The sequence below is a fragment of the Hyperoodon ampullatus genome (genome assembly GCF_949752795.1).
Source record: "Hyperoodon ampullatus genome assembly, chromosome: 1".
In the NCBI taxonomy this organism is placed as follows: Eukaryota; Metazoa; Chordata; class Mammalia; order Artiodactyla; family Ziphiidae; genus Hyperoodon; species Hyperoodon ampullatus.
Window position 1 is genome coordinate 162,560,722 of NC_136914.1, and position 21,091 is coordinate 162,581,812.

The window sequence follows — 21,091 nt, forward strand, 5'->3', positions numbered from 1 at the left end:
TGCGTGGTTTAGTGTACATGTGAATTGTAGTATTTCATCCAGGAATAGTCGAAACAGTCTTTTGTGTGTCATAGTACTTGCCCAGCCAGAAGTTCTGCTCTTTAGAAGGGATTTCTCTTTAACAGTTTGGCCCATCCACTCTGGCCCAGTCCATCTTCGGCCACAGATGGCAGATTTGTTGGTGACTAGATTTTGGGGTGTGGCCTGTGACCAGGTATAGAGAACCAGCTCGTTTGAAACTGAACCCATTATTCGGTGCTCCAGTTGGATTGGCATGCTTTCAGAACTGGTCCTCTAAATCCTAGTTTATTATGCAGGAGGAGAGCCAGGCCACTCTTTGATATTTGAGTAGGTTTTGCCCACAAGTTCCTTCACAGCTGGTGTGTGTGGTAAGAATCACCCCTTTAACCAGTGTTAACTATCATCGTTAATACCTCTTACTACAGGTGAAAGCAAGAATGGGGCATGGAACAAGTGTTAAAAGGATTGGAGGGGGGCATTAATAGGAGTGGCGGGGGTGGGCAGCAGGGCAGACAGAGATATGCTGTGAGCCTCTGAGTTCCAGATGAGCCAGCTTTCCTCCTGCACTTGCACTGTGTTCTGTTCTGATTTGGGGATGTGCTGCTGGGATTCATGGCGGGATTCAGTGGCACTGTGTCAGGAGCAGTGAGGACCCGGGCTTTAGAATCAGGCCTGGAGTCAGGCCCTGGCTTGGTCCCTTCGTAGTTAACTGCTCTGAACCTCACTCTTTTCATCTGGACAGTGGAACAGTAAAGGTCCCTCTTGGGTTGTGAGTGAAGGGACTAATTTGTATAAAGCTCACAACACCATACCTAAGCCCAGAGACACCCATTCAGTGGTTGCCATCACTACTGTCAGCAGGAACAGTTTCTGAGCGACAAGAGGCTTTAGACATTTTGGAAGCAAAGGGGGGAGAAAAGTGGGAAAGTGAAGCTTGACCCAGAACACATAGAGGGACAAAGCAGAGCCCTGAGTCCAGTCCAGGACGTCCCTGTCCCAGCACTCCAGGAAGCAGAAGCAAGGACCGTCGTCCTCTGGGAATGGGGGTGGGGCTACAGCACTACTCCCTGTGGGTACTACAAGCACCACAGTATTTCAGGATTTGTGTTGATTTTTATTTTTCCGTCAGTTTTACTGTCATGCGTTTAAGGCTGTTCCAGAATGCTAGCAGAACGTTGGGCCGGAGGACGTAGCCCCTCAGCTCCCTTGAGCTCTACGAGGATGAAGCAAGGCCAGCAAATGGCGATTCTGATGGTCAGTGTCATGGGCAGGTCTCTTCGTTGGAAACTGCAGTTGGTGGCAGGAACGTCTCTCCATGCCTGTAGTTGTCCCATGGCTCTGGCTGCAAAGCACAATCTACAGATCCTTCCCAAGGTCTTAGCACAGAGACCACCCTTTGGTTTTGGCAATTGCCTGCCTGACTTGAGCTCAAACACAGATGATATTGGAACTCTGGGGACTTTGGAACCAATCTAATGACATTTGTTTGGGGCTTTACAGCTTCATTTTGTCTAAGTTGAGTATAAGATTGAATTCTACCATGTTCCGCCTGTCCCTATGCTGGTCTGATGGGTCTGGCACTTGGGTTTCCCCAAACCTGCCAGGCATGCATTTTGACACACTTAAAAAAAATTTTTTTTTTTGATAACATCCTTTCTGGCGTTCCTGGTATTTGTCAGCTGTATGCACTGGCCATTTTCTGTGATGCTGTTTACAAATAGGATTTGGGAGAAGATGGGCTGTATTCTGCCCGCCAAAAGATTAAGATGTGTTGCCAGCTGGGATCCTTCTTTATGTCAGACACACAAGGCATTTTGCAGTCTGATGAGGAAACTGAGGCTCAGAACAGTGAAAGGGAGGCCAAGCAGGAGTGAACCCAGGGCTGCCGTTTCTTCTGATTGGCTGTGACAGCCAGACTTGTGCTGATGCAGAAGTCTAAATAGTCAAGCAGCTGAAGGCAGGGGGCATTTAGGTGGAGAGAATTTAAAAATTGCAAAACCACTCAAGTTTCCCCAGGTTAATCTTGCTCCGGGCAGGTACGAGTGGTTTGTTACCTGGGTGTGAAGTAAGAAAAAAGAGGCTTTCAAAGACCCTGTTCCTAGTTCTCTATTTAAACCCACCTCACAGGGTGGTTATAAGAATAAACTAATAAAAGTCAAGGTTAATCGCATTGTAACAGGTCTGAAAATTGTTATGAATATCCTTTAAAAGTTATTGTATTATCCTTCTAAACATGTCATTTTTCTTTCAGGGTTAAACCTTGAGCTGACCAGGTCCTATTAAAACAATTTGGCCAAACAGTTCGTTCGGGTCTATCCATAACATCTTACAAAAAAACCTGAACAGACTTGTTGGCCAACCCAGTATCAAAGCAGCCTGAATTTCCTCTCTTTTCTGAAATAGATTTCTAGGACTTGGGGAGAAAAAAGAAGAAGCAATCTTTGGTATAGATTGTTTTCTTTTATTTTTTTTATTTTTTTATTTTTTTTTTGGGGGGTAGGAGTTTAGTAATTTATTTATTTTTTTGCTGTGTTGGGTCTTCGTTTCTGTGCGAGGGCTTTCTCTCTAGTTGTGGCAAGCGGGGGCCACTCTTCATCGCGGTGCGCGGGCCTCTCACTATCGCGGCCTCTCCTGTTGCGGAGCACAGGCTCCAGACGCGCAGGCTCAGTAGCTGTGGCTCACGGGCCTAGTTGCTCCGTGGCATGTGGGATCTTCCCAGACCAGGGCTCGAACCCGTGTCCCCTGCATTAGCAGGCAGATTCTCAACCACTGCGCCACCAGGGAAGCCCAGATTGTTTTCTTTTAGATAGCACTTTTGCAGTTGAATAAGGAAAGTTTTAAGGAATCAGTAGTTTTATTCAGTTCACCTCCATTGGTGAAAACATGTGTAGTTCTTTATTCCGCCACTGAAAACTGATCCTCCTAGGTGTTTTTTTGTTTTGTGTGTGTGTGTGTGTGGTGCCCCCTGCCCTGTCTCGGTGATGAAACTGGACTCCAGCATAAAGTAGATAATCGTATATTGTTGACTTTTACCTGGATATAGAACCATGACACCATAGCACTCTTAATATTATAACTCCTTCCTTGTGGAAGGAAATTAGAGATCAATTATGCTCAGATAGGAGAAAAGGCATTTTATACGTACTTACCAGTTCTTTGTGGTTACTGGAACTCAGCGTACATTCAGCCTTTATCCCTTCTTCTAATTAAGCTTTCAAGATGGCTAGAATAGGCCTTCTAAGTTTCTTTTCTCCTTAGCCAAGGAGAGTGTATTGTATTTCTCATTTCCTAGGTACAGCAGTGTTAACTTTATGTTGATTCCTAAATGACACATGGGCAGGAGGTGGGTTGTGTAGTTAATCCTCACTCTCTCTCAAGTAAGCTGGATTTTGGCAGAAGAGTTGGTACACGTGAGAACCTCGCCCCTCTCAGGTTCGGAAGAGGAATCACTGATCATAAGCATGCAGTGGGATTTCACAATTAAGGAGATTCTGTTGGGAAGTCGTGTGCACTGATTTTTGCCTTTCCTCAAAAACATGTTTGGACCTGAATCTTCCAGTACCCTAAGAGCCTGCAGTTCTGCTCTAAGCCCTCTTGTTGTTAAAATTATTCTAAGTCACAGGGACTAATGAGGTAATTCCAGAGTGCCCACCCTGGGCCAGTCTCTGTCCTGTCTTCAGGGAGAGGGAAACAGACAACCTCAAGGCAAGCACAGTAAGAAGTCCTGCGGATGAACCAGCTGTAAGGTACACCCAGCGGGAGAGGGAGTCATTCCGCCTAGGGTGGGGATGGAGGCCGTTAGGTTATTACTGGCCCTCTGGATTGAGTGACAGGTATTTACTAACTCCTTGCGGGCTCGGGTCATCTTTCTCTTACCCCTGCCACCTCACTGTAAGGAGGACCCTGTGTGGCCTTCCCGGAAGAGGTCCCCACCCACGTCCTCCGCCTGCCTTTTGTCTTAGAAAAACTTTAGTCAAAGAATAAATTTAATCAGAGAAGTGAGAAAATGCAGAAAGAAAGGAACACAGGCAGGACAAAATAATCATACTTTAGCCATTAAACAAAGTCAAGGACCTTTAAACAAAGTCAAGTTCTTCCTCAAGGACTGTAGATAATATTCTGAGCCATGTCCTTTGAGCTGTTTTGTAGACTAAAACCCTCACCAGGTAGAAGAAATGAACTGTATGCTGCCCACAAGCCACGTAGACCCCAAACCCGTTGGAACCTGAAGGTTGATGATGCTGATTCCTGATTACTTCACCACCAACCGATCAGAAGAACGTCATGAGCTGATCACGTCCTGCTCCTTGAACACTGTTAGACCCCTCACTACACCCTCCAGTGGGGAACACACAGTTTTGAGGGTGTTAGCCTGCCGTGGCCCCCTTTGCCTGGCAAAGCAATAAAGCTATTCTTTTCTACTTCACCCAAAACTGTGGCTGCGTTTCTATTTGTCACTGGTGAACAGAGGCCGAATTTCGGCAACATCACCTACTTTCACCCTGACTCTCATTCCCACCCACAAGGGAGGCAGTGGGAGGCGGTAAACGCTAAACAGGGCTCCATGTGCCAGAATGAGACTTGACATTGAATCTGACTTCATCTTATTAGCCAAGGGCAGGTTATGTAGCCTCCCTGAACCTCAGGGGTTTTGTCTATTATACTGCCTTCCTAGGGTAGACAGAGTGAAATTAAAATATTGTACATGAGGTGTCCGGCACATAGTAAGTATCTGATAATATTTCGTCTTCCAGTGTGTGAAGTCTGCCCAGACTGCACTGTCTACCATGGATTGTCTGAGGCACTGGCCCCAGGGAGAGGCCACATCCTCTAGATACCTTGCTTTTTTCCAGCACATGGCTTTCCAAGTGACTGGGCTGTTAAAGCAAAAAAGAACCACAGTGGCCAAACCGAGCAGTAAGGCAGCATGTTTTAATGTAGAAATCCACTCTAATTCTGAAGTAATACTCTAGTTTTCAGTTATATATCATCATTTTTCAAGATACAGATACAACCATAAGACTGTCACACAAACTTATATTTTTGATAAAAGCTTTCTATTGAAGTCTTTACATACAGAAACATAAAAACTTGCATGGACAGCTCAAAGCATTTCACAGAGTGCACACACTTAAATGCCGTTACTACCCAAATCAAAGAAATAGACTCTTTAGCCGAAGGGTAAGCATATCCTTACTTCTGTCAGCATGGATTGATTTAGCCTGGTTTTGAATTTTATGTAAATGGAATCATAGGGCATGTACCCTTTGGTGTCTGGCTTCTTTCACTTAAGATTCCATGAGAGGACTTCCCTGGTGGCACAGTGGTTAAGAATCCGCCTGCCAATGCAGGGGACACGGGTTCGAGCCCTGGCCCGGGAAGACCCCACCTGCCGCAGAGCAACTAAGGCCATGCGCCACAACTACTGAGCCTGTGCTCAAGAGCCTGCGAGCCACAGCTACTGAACCCGCGCGCCACAACTGCTGACGCCCGCGCACCTAGAGCCCGTGCTGTGCACAAGGCAAGCCACCACAATGAGAAGCCCGTGCACCACAACGAAGAGTGGCCCCCACTCACCGCAACTAGAGAAAGCCCGCGCACAGCAAGGAAGACCCTACACGGCCAATAAATAAATAAATTTATTAAAAAAAAAAAAAGATTCCATGAGATTCATCCATGTTGCTTTGTAACAGGAGCTTATGCTGTCTTTATTGCTGTACAGTATTTCTCCATTCTACTGTCAATGAGATGTTCAGCTTTTCCTGTGGGGCGGGGGCGGGGGAGGGCAGCTGAATGTCTAATGAAATCAACATCTACACGTATACTGGTGCATACACTTTCTCATTTCTGCTGCGTGCCTGCCTTGGAGTGGAATTGCTGAATCATCAGGTGGATTTCAGCTGTAATAGATACAGCCAAACTGTTTTCCAGGGTGCTTTTCCCAGTTTACATTGCCACCCTCAGTGTGTGAGGGGATATGTGTTTATTTTGCCCCAAAATGCGCTGAAATTGAATATTTCTCAAATTTCTATCTCTGTATCTAGCTCCTCTAAATAGCTGTTAAATTTAGTGCTGTCAAGTATGATCCCTGGGGGTTACCACTAGATTATAAAACTGGAAAATGTCATCTCCAAGTTTTCAGATTTCAGTCTCGAATGATGTTAAAAATAAATCAGAATAGCAATTTCCCTCAGCTTAAAAAATGACAACTACTTAGATACTCTACGACTGTCCTTTTAGATCTGAGATTTTTTAACTTGCAATTTGGGGCTGAACCTTCCTTCTGTCTGTCTTGGTTACAGACAATGAGGATTTCAGAGAAACCACTGTATGCCCTGGTGAAAGAGAAGTTTCTTTGTTTTAGAGGTGAAAGGCTAATGTAGCTTTTTTCTTCTGGGATCCAGGGAAGCTTTAATTTATTCCCTTTGATATAAGTGATTAAACTGCCCTTTTAGTAGCTTAAATTGTAATTGCTGAGTAAATACATGTGTTTGTCAGAGTTGAAAGGTCAGACATCGCTGGGAAGGTCAGGCCATTGTTTGGCCACAGAGCCAGTATTGTGAGCTGCTGAAATACGACCTTTGCTGCTGTGCCTTCCTGGTGACCTCAGGCCAACTTCTGTTGGCGGCCTGTGGTGGTCCATATATTAGATTTCTCCATTGTAGATCAAAGGTAGGTAAAGACTCAGTCCTACTGGGTAGTTTGAACAGCGTTGCTCTTGGGATCTGGCATCAAGTTTACATCGGGATACTAATAGTAATGTAATAGGATAGTCCTGCTCCAACCAATTTTATCCTGAACAGAGAGGTATTTTACAGCTAAAATTGAAACGGCAATCTCTCAGTTTTAGAAAAAGTTTAAGGTAATAGAATTTTCTCAATTTTAAGGTGTCCCTGCATAAAATTTCTTAAGCTTCTTGGCCCTTGTCACCACTTGATTCTAGTTTAGATTCCGTGAAACCTGGCATAAACTTTTATAGCACTTGGTTATTTTTTGCTTAATTTATCCATATTTCATGATATCCCCCAAAAGTGGTGCTCTACTGTATGAGGATGTTTGAGAATAGTGGGTCTAGAAGGAGAGACGGTGGTTCCAAAGCATTGTCGTGGTGGCAGGTACTGCATGTAGGTCCCTAATATCCATCTTCCAGTTTCATCCAGCCTGATGCTGGGTTTCATGGTGTGGCCGCCCTTCCCTTGCAGCCAGTTCTGCTCTCCGTTGCCAGTCTTTTTTTTTTTTTTTTAAGTTGATTTACAATATCGTGTTAGTTTCAGGTTACAGCACAGTGATTCAGTTTTATATGTATATATATGTTAATAACCTGTATATATAGGTTATATACAGGTTATTAGAAAGTATTGAGTATAGTTCCCTGTGCTATACAGTAGGTCCTTGTTGGTTATCTATTTTATATCTAGTAGAGTGTATATGTTAATCCCAATCTCCTAATTTATCCCTCCCCCACCCCCTTCTCCAATGCCAGGCTGGTGTTTTCCCCTCCTTGTTCAGTTTTCTTAACCTGAGGGCCTGCAGGTTCCTCAGGAGTTGTGGCCGTGCTGGTGGAGGTGATGCCCAAGGGGAGGTCACAGAGCCCAGCTGACCCTCTGTGATCAGGATTTGCCCACCAATACAAAACTGAAGCACCTTGATTTTCCTAAGGTTGGCAGGGGGGTCTCCTTATGGATTCTGTTTAATATATGTATGTTTGCATATTTACTTTAGTGATTTTCAGTTCATCTAGATGAGTGAAGTGAGTCTTTTAGGGAAGATTCTTAACTGATATAAAAGCAGTCCCCAGCTAGCATTCTGTACTGTTGTCTGGCATGTCCCAAGCCCTCAAGCTAATAACAGCTAATAGACTGTATCTGACCTATCAACTCCAGTTAATTGGGGGTTTTCTGGTGTTCTTGAGGATTTCTTGGTTTTCTGGTGTTCTTGAGGATTTTGAGCCCTTATCCCTCTCTTAGGAAGGGGAAGAAATGCTGTTTTCTGTTAGCAATGCCTGCCATGGGTTGGGTAGGAAAGGGGCAACCAGGTCACCACATGTTCCCTTCTGGGTTTCTAACAGGATAAGGGAGTCTGGCACCAGGGAGCCAGCATTCGGCAAGAATGAGCCCTCCGGGCACTCTGACTTTTCCACAGTTTCTGTTCTGAGAAGCTCTGAGTCATTAGCACGGCAGCTCAGTGCTTAGGCTGGGAGCCTAAACCGCTGTGGGTTCAAATCCCAGCTCCACTTCACTAGCTGTGAGTCTTGGCAGAGACCTTTACACTCTGGGAAACTAGGTATTCACTCAGCAATTACAATTAAACTGCCAAACAGGTAGTTCAATCACACTCAAACCTTGTTTTATTGTAATTTGCAAACACTTGCATTTTTTACAAATTGAAGGTTTGTGGCAACCCTGCATCAGGCAAGTCTATCAGTGCCATTCTCCCAAGAGCATTTGCTCACCTTGTGTCTCTGTGTCACATTTTGGTAATTCTTGCCATAGTTCAAACTTTTTCATTATTATTATATTTGTTATTGTGATCTTTCATGTTACTATTGTAATTTTTTGTCTTGCATTTTAAAATTCAGGTATAGCATTGCTTTTTTTAGACATAATGCTATTGCACACTTAATAGACTACAGCATAGTGTAAACATAACTTTTAGATGCACCAGGAAACCAGAGAATTCATGTGACTCACTTTATTTATTTATTTTTTAAAACAATAGAAATGCATTCTCCCACAGTTCTGGAGGCTAGAAGTTCAAAATTAAAGTGATGGCAGGGTGGAGCTCCCTCTGAAGCCTGTGGAGGAGAATCCATTCTTCCCTCCTCCTGGCTTCTGGTCGCTGGTTGTCGATCCTGGCGCTCCTCCGAGCTCCTCTGCCCTCCTCGGCTCACAGTGTATGCAGCACTTCAGTCTCTGCCTTCCTGGTCACAGGGCATTGTCCCCTTGCCTCTCTGTGTCTCTCTTCTTCATATAAGGACAACAGTCACTTTGGATTAAGCCCACCCTTCTCCAGGATAATCTCATCTTTGCTAATTACATCTGCAATGACCCTATTTCCAAATAAGGTCACATTCTGAGGTACTGGCGGCTAGGGCTTCAACAAAGCATCTTTGAGGGACACAGTTCAATCCATAACACTCAGGGTTGCTTCCTAGTCCACTGTCAGTTCCCTTAGCCCTGCCCCTAGCTTGTTAAAGAATCCTTTCATTGAACCTTCTTCATTTACCCCTTTGAGTGTGCGATTCCTGCTCTGAAATGGAACTTTGACCCTTATGAGCTGTGTGACCTTGGGCAAGACACTTAACCTCTCTGAGGTTCCTTCACCTCTAAAATGAAAATAATTTTCACACCTTCCCTACCTAATTCACTGAGTTGCTGAAAGGTCTTTGTAAACCAAAGAGGCCCATAGCACTGACGGGGATCATTATCATTCTGTGTGTGTTGAAAGGTATGGCTAGGAAAGGGCCATGTCTAGATTGTTCTCTTTGATCTGAACGGAACCTAGCACCACATACCAATACATGCTGAATAAACGCTTCTTGAAGTTGTTGATGACCTATCTTGGGCATCCTGGCCGGTATTGAGAGGCTGAACACTGAACTGCTCCCCGGAAGACATGCTTTATTGAGGACATTTAGTTCCTCCTCAAGGGCTATAGATAATATTCTCAGCCATATCCTGCGAGCTGTTTTGTAGATCCTGAAACCCCTACCAGTGGGTCTCTTGTAGACCACAACACATACAGTAATGGCCTTGGCACCTGGGAAGGGAGTCTTATCATCAAAGGAGGACCAGCATTGGTGTCCCGGGAAGAGGGGCATTTAATCTTTATTTTTAAAATGGACATTCTTTACATCTGGTCAATGTGCCCTTTTCTTTAATAATTAAAGCAGATGTACAGGGCTTCCCTGGTGGCGCAGTGGTTAAGAATCTGCCTGCCAATGCAGGGGACACGGGTTCAAGCCCTGGTCCAGGAAGATTCCACACGCCGCAGAGCAACTAAGCCTGTGCGCCACAGCTACTGAGCCTGCGCTCTAGGGCCAACGAGCCACAACTACTGAGCACACGTGCCACAACTACTGAAGCCCTTGCACCTAGAGCCTCTGCTCCGCAACAAGAGAAGCCACCACAATGACAAGCCCACACACCACAACGAAGAGTAGCCCCTGCTTGCTGCAACTAAAGAATGCCCGTGCGCAGCAACGAAGACCCAACGCAGCCAAAAATAAATAAATAAATAATTTAATTAAAAAAAATAAGACAGATGTACAAAGTAGGTTTGATAGGCCACAAACAGGCTATTTTAGTTAGCATAAAATTCTAGTTAACTCATGTAGAAGCCAGAATGATTTCCCTATATCTCAATATGTAAAAATTTCTTTTATCACCTGCTATGTGCCAGGTGTTTGCAAGGCAATTGGGGAGCAGCTATGACATGGTTGTAGCCCCCCCGTCAACTGGGAGTGCACAAGCAGAAGGAAAATTGCAACAAAGAGTAACGAGCCCAAGGAGAAGGGAATAACTGATGAGGAGGTAAGCAGGAACCAAATCCAGAAAGCCTGGCAAGGCCAGTTAATAACTACCACTGCTTGAACGTGTGAGGCACTAGCCTAAACAATTGGTATACACTTATCTTCACTCTGGAACCCAGTGTGTCACAGATGAGGAAACTGATACTTAGGACAATGAAATAACTTGCCCAAGGAATCCAGAGTGATGGAGCCAGGATTCAATAGTCTATGAACACCTTGGATTTAACCACATTGTTAAGGGAAGGCCAGCAAAGGTCACAGCCAAATTAATTTTTTCCCCAAAAGTAATCCACAGTCAAAATGAAATTTCTTGGTTGGTAGCAATCTGATATCATACATCTATCATTTCGGTGCATAGTACACACATTGAAGAACTTATTTAATGGGCCCTAGCAATGAAGATGTGGTCATTAAATGCCGGCTTTTTTCCAACCTGCTTTTAAGTATCATCAATATGGTCTGCAAGAAGTGCATTTAAAATATCAGGGGGGAACAAAAAGCTGGAAGGCATTTGGATCCAAATACAAAGGCCCTGAAACCACCAAAGGGGAAACTGATCTGACCCGAACATTGTACATATGGAAACCCTGGAATGGTTGCGATGCTCTCGGGAATATTCAATTACAAGGGAGACCCAGCACTGACCTTTTTACAAGGAGACAATCAACAGAAGACTGTATTTGATAAGAGGAATTCACTTCCTGTTAACAAGGCTTCTAACCCTGTACAAGCAAAAGGAGAAGGGAGGGCAAAGACCCCAGGTGGCTTTGAAGAGATAAACCCTGGTTCTTTAGGAGTCTGAAAAGAAAAAGAAAAAAACAAAACGGGAAAAAGGAGGTATTGTGTAGAAAGGCCATATGATGCAACCAGTTGTTAAATCCTTTGCTCCAAAGGGTTTGCTACAAGGGCTGAAGAAATGATAGAAATAAACCTGTAGAAACTTGACATTCTTTTCTTGAATATTTATTGCATTTCTTCTGGAAACACTCACAACACATAGAGATATTAAAGAGTGCCTACTAATTCAGATTTTACTTCCTGGGTGGCTTTCTGGACTATCCATCCCTGTATTCAACCTACCTCAAGCCACTCTCCCTGGTCCCCACGTACCACAGCAGAATGAAGGGCTGCCCTTTATTCGGTGCTCCCATAACCCCATATGCAGTATCTCTGTTATGGCATTGGATGGAAATCTCCACCACTAGATTCTAACTTGCCCCTGTCCTCAGCATTTTAGCAGATGTAGCTGCTCAGAAAATGTTTGTTGACTGAATTAATGAAACGCTTCCATACATTTATAAATAGTGCTTTCTACTGTACTAGGTCTCTGTGGTCATTTTTGGCCCTGGAGCTCCTCAAGGGCAACGTCATGTCTTATCCATCTTATCTCCATTGCCTCGCATGGTGCCTACCAGTTCCTAGCAGACAGTAGGTGCTCAGCAAAAGTTTGAAGGGTTAAGAACAAAATTTCTCAACATATGACACGGTAGGAAGGAGGCAGGAGAGTAGCAAACAGGATTACTGATGGAGGAAAACTTGTGAATTAGTGACACAGTCTTTTTCAGTTTATGAGCGTGAGTGATGGGAACTGACGGATTTCTGGGAAAGTACAAATTTAGCTTTCACGTTTCTGGCTGGGGGCCGTAAGAAGGGGGCTAACACGAACCACATACGGGTGCTTCACATTTAAAACCCCAGAACAAATCCATGAGGCAGGTATAATCCCCGTTGTACAGAAGAGGAAACAGGCCCAGAAAGGTTTATTTCTTGCCTGAGCCCACCCGAGCGGTCAGCGCCAGGCCCAGACTCCACCGCAGGTTTCCGGGCCCGGCCCAGCGGTCCTTTCCTCCTCCTGGGTGGCCTCTGACTCTTTCAAGTCTAGCTGGGCGACTCCTGAGAAGGAGGAGGAAAGAAGCTGGGGGCTGAGATGCTTTGGGCATACAGGAGCCACAGGATTCAGGTCGCAGAGCACAAAAGCTACGAAATACCCCGGAAGGACCTCGCACACCCGCCCGCGCGCATTCGCCGGCATCGGTGAGCTTGACCCTTCTGGGCTTCCATAGTTCGGAACAAACTGGATATCTTTAAGTGGGGAAGGATAAATATTTTGAAATTCAAATCATGTTTGCGGATTTGAGCACTGAGATAGGAAAACCAAACCCTCCGTACGTTCTCACGAACAAAACCACGAAGACAACAGTCTCCCTCCTTTACAAAAGGAAATCCCTCCCTCCGCCGGCAACCGATGCCGGAAGTTCCGGTAGGCTTGACGTCACTACCGCCCAGTTTCTGGGCGGTGCTAAGATGGACGCTCTACAGGCTCGGGAGCGACTCCGGCGGAGATACCTGTTCCCGCGGGACGCGGCGGTCCAGCTGGACCGCGAGGGCTACGCCGGGCCGGGTGAGGCACCCCCCCGCCTGGCGCGCTCCGAGTCGCGCCGAGGTTCCCGGAGGCGAGGCGCCGGACACGGCCGGCCCCGCGGGCCTCTCGCAGCCCTACCCAGTCAGGAGGGACCGGGTTTCGTTTTTTCAAGGCTTACCAAGTAGTTTTGCAAGTCGGGTATTTACTGTCGTAAAAGACCCTTAGAGATCAGGTAGCCCAGCGCATCTTGGTCTTCAGGATTCCCAGGAGAGCTGGTTTAACACCTGTTTGGCAATATCCATTAAAATAAAAAATATCCACAGATTGTATGTCTAAGAACCTAACAAAGGAGCGTACTCGTAGCAGTACACAAGGGCGTGTGTGCAAAGTCTTTCATCTCAGCTTTGCTTGTAGTAGCGAACGACTGGAAACATCTAATTGTCCGTCAGCAGGGAGCTGGTTAAATACACTTGGCTGTTTATACATGACATAGCAGGCAGACTTTTATGTACCAGTGTGGATGCTTTTCAAAGGGAGGCTCAGAACAACGTATGGTATGCCACCATTTGTGTTCAAACCAGATAACATGCGGTGTGTGTTCACCTGTAGATGCATAGAATATGCAAGAATTCAGTAGATGTTATTACTGGTAGCTGCTTTGGGGCTGGGGAACTGGGGTTAAGGATAAAGAGAGAGATTTCACCTTAGATCTTTTTGTCCTGTATGTTGTAAATCTTGTGTGTTTATTACTTTTAAAAAGTAAACACAGAAAACATGCGCAGGCATGCTGGTTTATAAATTTCGAGGGTGTCTCGCAGAATTTGTATTACGAATAAGCTTCCCAGGAATTCTGATGGTCAGCTAAAAGTTCGGGAACCTTGGCTACATACTAGTGGTTCTCACATGAACTGAGAGAGAGGGCATGTCAGTCACATGAGGAACTTGTTAGACCCCATTTGACCCATTCTTTCAGATTGGGTCCCAAATGGCAGGAATTTGGCTTGTCCATCACCTGTCTAAGACAGTACCATGTTGGGACTGGACCTCCAGTGTGCCCTTTCCACTTTTGAGCTGCCCCAAAAGGTTGTGTTTGTTTAAAAAATTAAAATATGTACTTGTAAGTAGTGTTTTTGGAAAATCAAGTCCATTTTGTGTTCTTATGTTTGCCACTTGCATTTTTCTTAATTAACAGGACTAATCACTTTCCTAGACTATATGTGAAGCGTAGCATTAAAATTCCTATACTACCAGATGGCATTATTCTTTCCAAAAGACTGTATAAATAAATTTGGTTGCAAAACTCATTTAGCGGCAAAAAAGTTGACTATATTGGACAGGTTTTATGGCAGGCTCCTATTAATTATTTCTAAAAATATAAACCTATTTTGGTGGTTTTACAGAAGAAATTGATACTATAATGGGAGAGAATGTGGTTCTTAGAAAGCTCTAGGAAATTATTTTATTTGACTTAAAACAGGTGTAATTTAAAAAAAAAGGGGGTGGGGAATTCCCTGGCAGTCCAGTAGTTAGGACTCTGCACTTTCACTGCCGAGGGAGCAGGTTCAGCCCCTGGTTGGGGAACTAAGATCCTGTAAGTGGCACGGCGTGGCCAAAAAAAAGGTATAATTCTTCCTGTGAAGTTAATGGTTACTTCATAAGTTGAACTCTCCATTATTTGCAGAAACCTCTACACCTGTTGAGAAAAAGGAGAAACCTCTTCCAAGACTTAATATCCATTCTGGATTCTGGATTTTGGCATCCATTGCTGTGACCTATTATGTCGATTTCTTTCAAACCGTTAAAGAAAACTTTCACACCAGCAGGTAAGAAAACTTTATTGCTTCGTAAGTTAAACATACGTGTTTTATCTTTCACGTTTTGTGAGCCGAATTCTTCAAATGCTTAGTAGGCACCTACTTTCTGCCGGGCATGGTGTTGGAGGTGCTGGTGATGCAGAGTTGAAAAAGAGAGTGTGTTTTCTGGGCACGTACCGCAGAGTGGGTGAGGCTGGAAATTATTTCAGTGGGCTTTTTCAGCACAGATGTTTTGTAGGATGAGGACAGTAGTGAACTTAAGAAGGACCTAATCCACTTGTAAACCATGCAGAGAGAATGACTGAAGGTCTTTAAGAAGATCAAGTACACGAGCATTGGGAGGAGGGATCAGTTTGGTTTCTTTGTGTCTTTCAATTGGTCTAGAACTTGGGCTGGGAAAAGAAGGGATGGTCGTTTCACACACCATCAGTAGCACCTGCTGCTTCGTTCATGAAATATCTCAGGAGAGCCTAAGATGTATCCAGTTATGGTGACAGTGATGAACAAGGCACGTTTCTCACCCTCCACCAGCTCATTTTAGGCTGTGATAGATGAGTAAGTCATGTGGTGCGTACTGTTTGCGTGTACGAGGGTATGTGCGGGATGCTGTGAGTGCACCTAGAAGGGGCACCCAGTCCAGCCCAGCCTCAGGAGGTAGGCCTTTTTGAGGTTTCAGGAGAGATGAGAGGATTTATCCATTTGTGTCCTATGTATCCTTGTATATGAGAATACTAAGTATTCTTAGTAGTTAAAGGAGATGGTGAGGTAAGGAATAGCTCACTACACTGTAAGGTGTTTGGGGGCGCCCACAGGAGTAGTGGTACCCAGTAGCCCACCAGTGGTATGTGACAGAGCCTGGACTCAGCCTCCAGACCAGGACTGGGGGGCATGAAAAGAAAGTGAGAGTCATAGGCCTGTCCTCAAAGAAGTGTCATCTTAGAGGAAAAGAGACAGAAACGCATGGCCGAAGGCTGAGGATTTTGAGTAGAGTAGTGTTGCATTCTTGCTGAGGCCTCGGTAAGCAGCGGGGAGTTGGGGCAGCTGTGGCGGGAGAGCGCTACCCAGAGACAGTCCGTGCAGGCTGCCTTCTGCTTTCTCGAAAAAGGGTTCATTGCTCTGATTCTCCAAATCTGGCCTCCTCCCATGACCCGCAGGGGCTGGAAGGAAGGGGCTGATGAGCTTTTTCTCACACACACTGAGCCAGGTCTCGTGTGGAGTTGGAAGGAGCAAAAAGCCATTGTCCCTTGGGGGAGGACTGGAGATATTCTAGGAACGGGAGGGTTTCATTTAGAAATCTTTTACGAGAGGCAATATGAATTAACTCCTTCCAAATTGATATTCAGTATCTCAAGAAACCCTGCGTAACTTGGAGGAGTTGATGGCATCTGTTGAAATCTTTATTACTGTCACACTCAGAACTTCAGAAACAACCAGAAAGCCGCTCGCTTTCCTGTATGTTTAAAGAAGACGTCCTTTTTTGTCGGTTAGTTTATGAAAGTGTGTGTGTGTGAGTGTGTGTGTGTGTGTGTGTGTGTGTGTTTAGAGTCTTCCTTTTTCATCCTCTCACGTGTCTCACTCTCATCTCTACCTGCCCGCCTCCTATCAGATCTAGACCTCCTGCAAGCTGGGGCTGAGTACCTGTGGGTGCCTCTGCCCCTTCCCCAGTTGATATTCTTCTTAGAAATAGACATTTAGTCTATTAATGAAAACTCTTAAGATACCTGATTTGTTAAGTGCTGTCAATTAGCACTTTTTTTTTAAACTACTTGATTTTTGTGTATATATTTGCTTAACAATCACTGAATTTCTAGTCAGCTTCAGGTATCTGAAGTGCCTTTATAAGTAGTTTATATTGTCTAGACCCAAGGTATGCTGCACACAGTCTGGAGCAAAATTGCAAATAACATCTTTCTAAGGATAGACGTAGAAATTCTGATGCAGTAAGTTCAGATGCTTCCTTTCTGTAGTAGCAGGGCCGAGTCCTACCTGGCTGGTAGGCCCTGTGTTATGGGACAGGACTCAAAATTCAAATCACCTGTATTCAAAGGTAAACTTACAGAACCTTTGTCAGATACATGCACTGTCAAAAATGGGATCACTGCCATTGGTATGGTAAGCCAGCAACGATATGAGCCTATGTCACATTTCAGATGTGTCAAAAAAGATTATTTACTATTAGGCTGCAGAGGATGTAAAAGAGGATAATAGAAGGGTATTATTTTTGTCTCTACAGTTGGTTTCTGTTTGGCGGTGCCTTGTTGCTTGTTAGCTTATCGATTGCATTTTACTGCATAGTCTATCTGGAATGGTATTGTGGAATTGAAGATTATGATATCAAGTATCCAACGTTGATACCTATTACAACTGCTACTTTTATTGTAGCAGGAATTTGGTAAGTTACCTTTGGAATGAAAATTTTTTTGATCAGGTAATGAGGTACGTGGTACAAAATTCAAGAGGGAAAAAAAGGGAATAATGGGAAAACAGTCTCCTTGATTCCCTTTTCAGTAGTATCTTTCTTTACTTATATATTTAGTTATTTAAAATACAAATGGTGACATGCTATATATATATGTTGCATTTTGCTTTTTAAATCATTTTCATTGTGAAGTATAATACAGACAGAAAAGTGGAAGAATCTAAAATGTACAGCTGAATTATGCAGTGAGCCTTGGTGTAAACCCTAACGAGGTCAAGAGATCTGTGCCGGCCCCCTCTAACCCCTTCCATGCCCCCTCCCAGTCACTCTACCTTCATTCCTGCCCGCAGGTAAACACTGTCCCCACCTTCATGGTAACTGCTTTCTTTTGCATCTCTTATAGAAATGGGTTCATATAGTATGTATTCTTTTACATTTGACTGTTTACATGCACCATTATGTATGATTCATCCATATTGTGCATAACAGTTGCTCGTTTTCATTGTTGTTCAGCATTCCATCTTATAACCAAATCCCAGTTTATCTGTTCTGCTGTTGATAGCATTTGGATTGTTTCCAGTTTGGGGTTATTATGAGTGATGCTGTTAAGAACATTCTTGTGTATGTCTTGTGTGTCTGTGCATGTTTCTGTTGGATGTATATGTACATGCATACATATATACATATCTCTAGAAGGGAAATCGTTGGCTCATTGGGTATGCATACCTCCAACTCCAATAAATAGTGCCAAACTATTTTTCCAGAGTGATCTTTTTTTTTTTTAAATTGAGTTTGGAATTCTTCCATACCAGTACATATAGATGTGTCTCATTCTTTTTAACAGTTACATCATTATCACTGCATGGACATACCATGATTTATTTAACCAGCTCCCTGTTTTTTTTATTCTTTCGCTGTTATAAATAATGCCACAATTAACATCATTTTACATAAGCTAAGAGGTTCTCAATGAAAAGTTTTTTTTATGTTTATAGAAGTATTTTATAACTTGCTCATTAAAGAAAAATCTGTAAATTACAGAAAAACACGAAGTAAATCCCATGATCCTGCCAACCAGAGAGAAAACTACACTGAACATTGTGTATGGCCTTTTAGGTTTTTTTCTCTCTTTATATTAATTGCATTTTAATTTGGGGAAAACCACACACCTTTGTACACATTCAGTTTAAATGTATTTTTTCTATTATGTATTTTCTGTAGTTGAAGTTTATGGGTGTTTGACATATGTTGCATTGTGATGCGGTTTTTTATTAACCCTTCAGTGACGAGTGTAGACAGTTGTCTTATTTTATAATTTCTTATAAGGCTAACGTCACCCCCAGAAATATTGTATGTTTTAGAACAATAGGATTATAGCTATTTAAATTTCTACTTCTCAAAATATTATGTTAGTCATTAACTATCTGAAACACTTATTTAATTGACTATAATTTTCCTTTATTAACTTCTGCTCTTAAAAATTCAGTTCATAAAAATCATTGCACTTAGAAAGTGTGTTATTCTTACCTTGGTGACAGGAATAGTGTTTTTCTCAATGGAAAGTTTAATAGCAGCTTATAAATGATTACTTTTTCATTCTGTTTCTAACAGCAAAATACTTTAACCGTCTAATTTTTTTTTTTTTTTTTACCATTATAGTTTGGTAGTGTGTGAGATCGTAAAAGCAGGCTGTAGTCATTTTATTTCATGTTCCTTTACAGATACTAATGTTAAGAGACTGAAGTCTCTGTTAAGCCAGGCCAGCTCTCGTTAGAGGAGCTTTAGTGATTCCAGTTCTGAGTACTTTTTGAAGAAATTGTGATATTTCCAATATTGGCTAAATCACATATCTGAGAAACATGATTTATATATAGAAAGTTACTGGCTGAATGAACTTTCCCAAACCGGGTAAAAGTGAGTCCTTTAAATCTAGATTCTACAATAGAATATAGTTGTATAGAGTATAGCTATAGTTGTGAACCGTGTGGCTATTTTGTCCTTTTCTTTTCAGCTTCAATGTTGCTTTATGGCATGTGTGGTCATTTTTCACTCCACTGCTGTTGTTTACCCAGTTTATGGGGGTTGTAATGTTGATCTCACTCCTTGGATGATTTCTAAAGGTAAGATTTCTGGAATGGTATTTCTAATAATGAATGCATTTGAAAAAGTCTTTCATGATAATTTTTAGTGGACATAGCAATAACGGACTAGTAAATTATTTCAGTCATGTTTACATGAGAGTTGTTCATCCATTGAACTCTGAGGTAGAAGGGACTGTGATCCCTTTCCATTTGCATAATTTAGTTCTAAGTGACTACTTTTTAGAGAAGGCACCCTGACCTTCCAAGATCTCATGAAGAGAGTATTTGCACCTTCCAATATGGATAAGTTCACACATTGATCCATTTTCTATTGCAGTAGACTTCTATCTACTTCTATACAGATGACTATTGGCTAGATCGTTCTTAGTTAATGGGAATATGGGAAGAATGGGCAGTTTTACCCAGTTGAGAAGAAAAATCTGTTTTCTAACTGTCCTGGCTGCCTCATAAAAATCTGATGGATGGCACATCAGCCTTTTCCTTCCATGTTATTTATAGAATTTCTGCTTCCCCAGAGACCACTGTGTCCCTGGGCCTGCTGCCTTCACAATGGGGTCTATTTGCTAATTGTCAGATAACTCATTTATTGAATAAGTATGTGTTCAGAATACTCACTGTACATGCTTAGGGACATGGTGAAAAAGACAGACGGTCCCTCTCTTCATGTTGCTTATGTTAGAACTTGGAGAAAATCTACTCCATATGTCAGTTTACTTACTTGTAAACTTGAAAACTGAGACCCAGAGAAGTAAACTTGAAAACTGAGACCCAGAGAAGTAAACTTGGAAAACTGAAACCCAGAGAAGAAAAAGTTAATGCACTCAGTTATGGGTGCAAAAGAAAACTGACATTTCAGCTCACAGACAGCATGTTCTCCCTTTGGAGTTTTAAAGGGAAGTAAAGAAGAAATGGATGTCCTCTCATTGTTGCTAGTCTGAAAATAGCTGCTAGCACACACATGCTGATGTGCAGAGTCCCCTCCACATGTTGTGCTGTGTCTAGGACCGTTTGGACTCTCACAGTATGTCCTCTGTCCCTTTTGACCTGTCGCCACAAGAGCATTCCCTCGTCTGACCCTGTCTCCTTTGAATCTCTGGCTGTTCAGTGTTGAGTTTTTCCACGTGTTCAGGAGCTTTTGACTTACTGCCGACATCAACTTATAATTGGTAGCAGAGAGCCAGAGAATGTTGTAAGCAGGGAGATTGAACTGTGCTTTTTAATATTAAATCCAACAGCCTGAGATAGAATGTCTCGCTTGGGTTTTCTTTCAGGTGTAAGGACATGTCAGTTTAAAGTGAATGATTAATATCCTCCTAGCTGAAAGCACCGCAGACATAATGGAAAAGCTACAGTGTGTTTTTGCATCTATGAAGTGAATGGTTTCCTTGGAAGAATTGTAAGTTTATAGCTCTGTAGTTGAAATCAGAATAAATTATATTTCATTTGCATATTCCTAAACTCATTATCGAATTTTTCAGATTCAAAGTAGAAATATTCTATTCAAGACAAATAACTAATTTGCGGTGTTAATCTGTTTGGATCATTGGAGAAACTGTTAGTATAAAAATTTAAATGAATTTTCATTAGAGATGGATAATGTACTCCTGATAGTGTAGAGAAGTTGTTCACTCTTCCATTTAAGGGGGAACAGTTCAGTGTATGAGATGACTGGCTGTGTATATAAAGGAATGATAGTGTCATGTGCCTTTAACCCAACTTCAGCAATTCCTATATAATACCATTTTTATAATAGTTTTGTTAGGAGGAGGACCAGTTGAAAGGATTTTGTGTTTTCCCATCACTTAAGATTTATCACTGTGTAAATTACTGGGTTTTTAGCAT

General features: G+C 42.9%; 1 protein-coding gene across 1 annotated transcript; it reads left to right on the plus strand.

Moving 5' to 3' along the window:
- Nucleotides 1-12,849: 12,849 nt before the first annotated feature.
- Nucleotides 12,850-20,697, plus strand: TMEM128 (transmembrane protein 128). The gene is made up of 5 exons (XM_079703990.1): nucleotides 12,850-12,953; nucleotides 14,596-14,737; nucleotides 16,962-17,120; nucleotides 19,159-19,267; nucleotides 20,521-20,697. The coding sequence occupies exons 1-4, from the start codon at nucleotides 12,857-12,859 to the stop codon at nucleotides 19,256-19,258; spliced, it is 498 nt and encodes a 165-aa protein (XP_079560116.1). The 5' UTR covers nucleotides 12,850-12,856; the 3' UTR covers nucleotides 19,259-19,267; nucleotides 20,521-20,697.
- The last annotated feature ends 394 nt before the right edge of the window (nucleotides 20,698-21,091 follow it).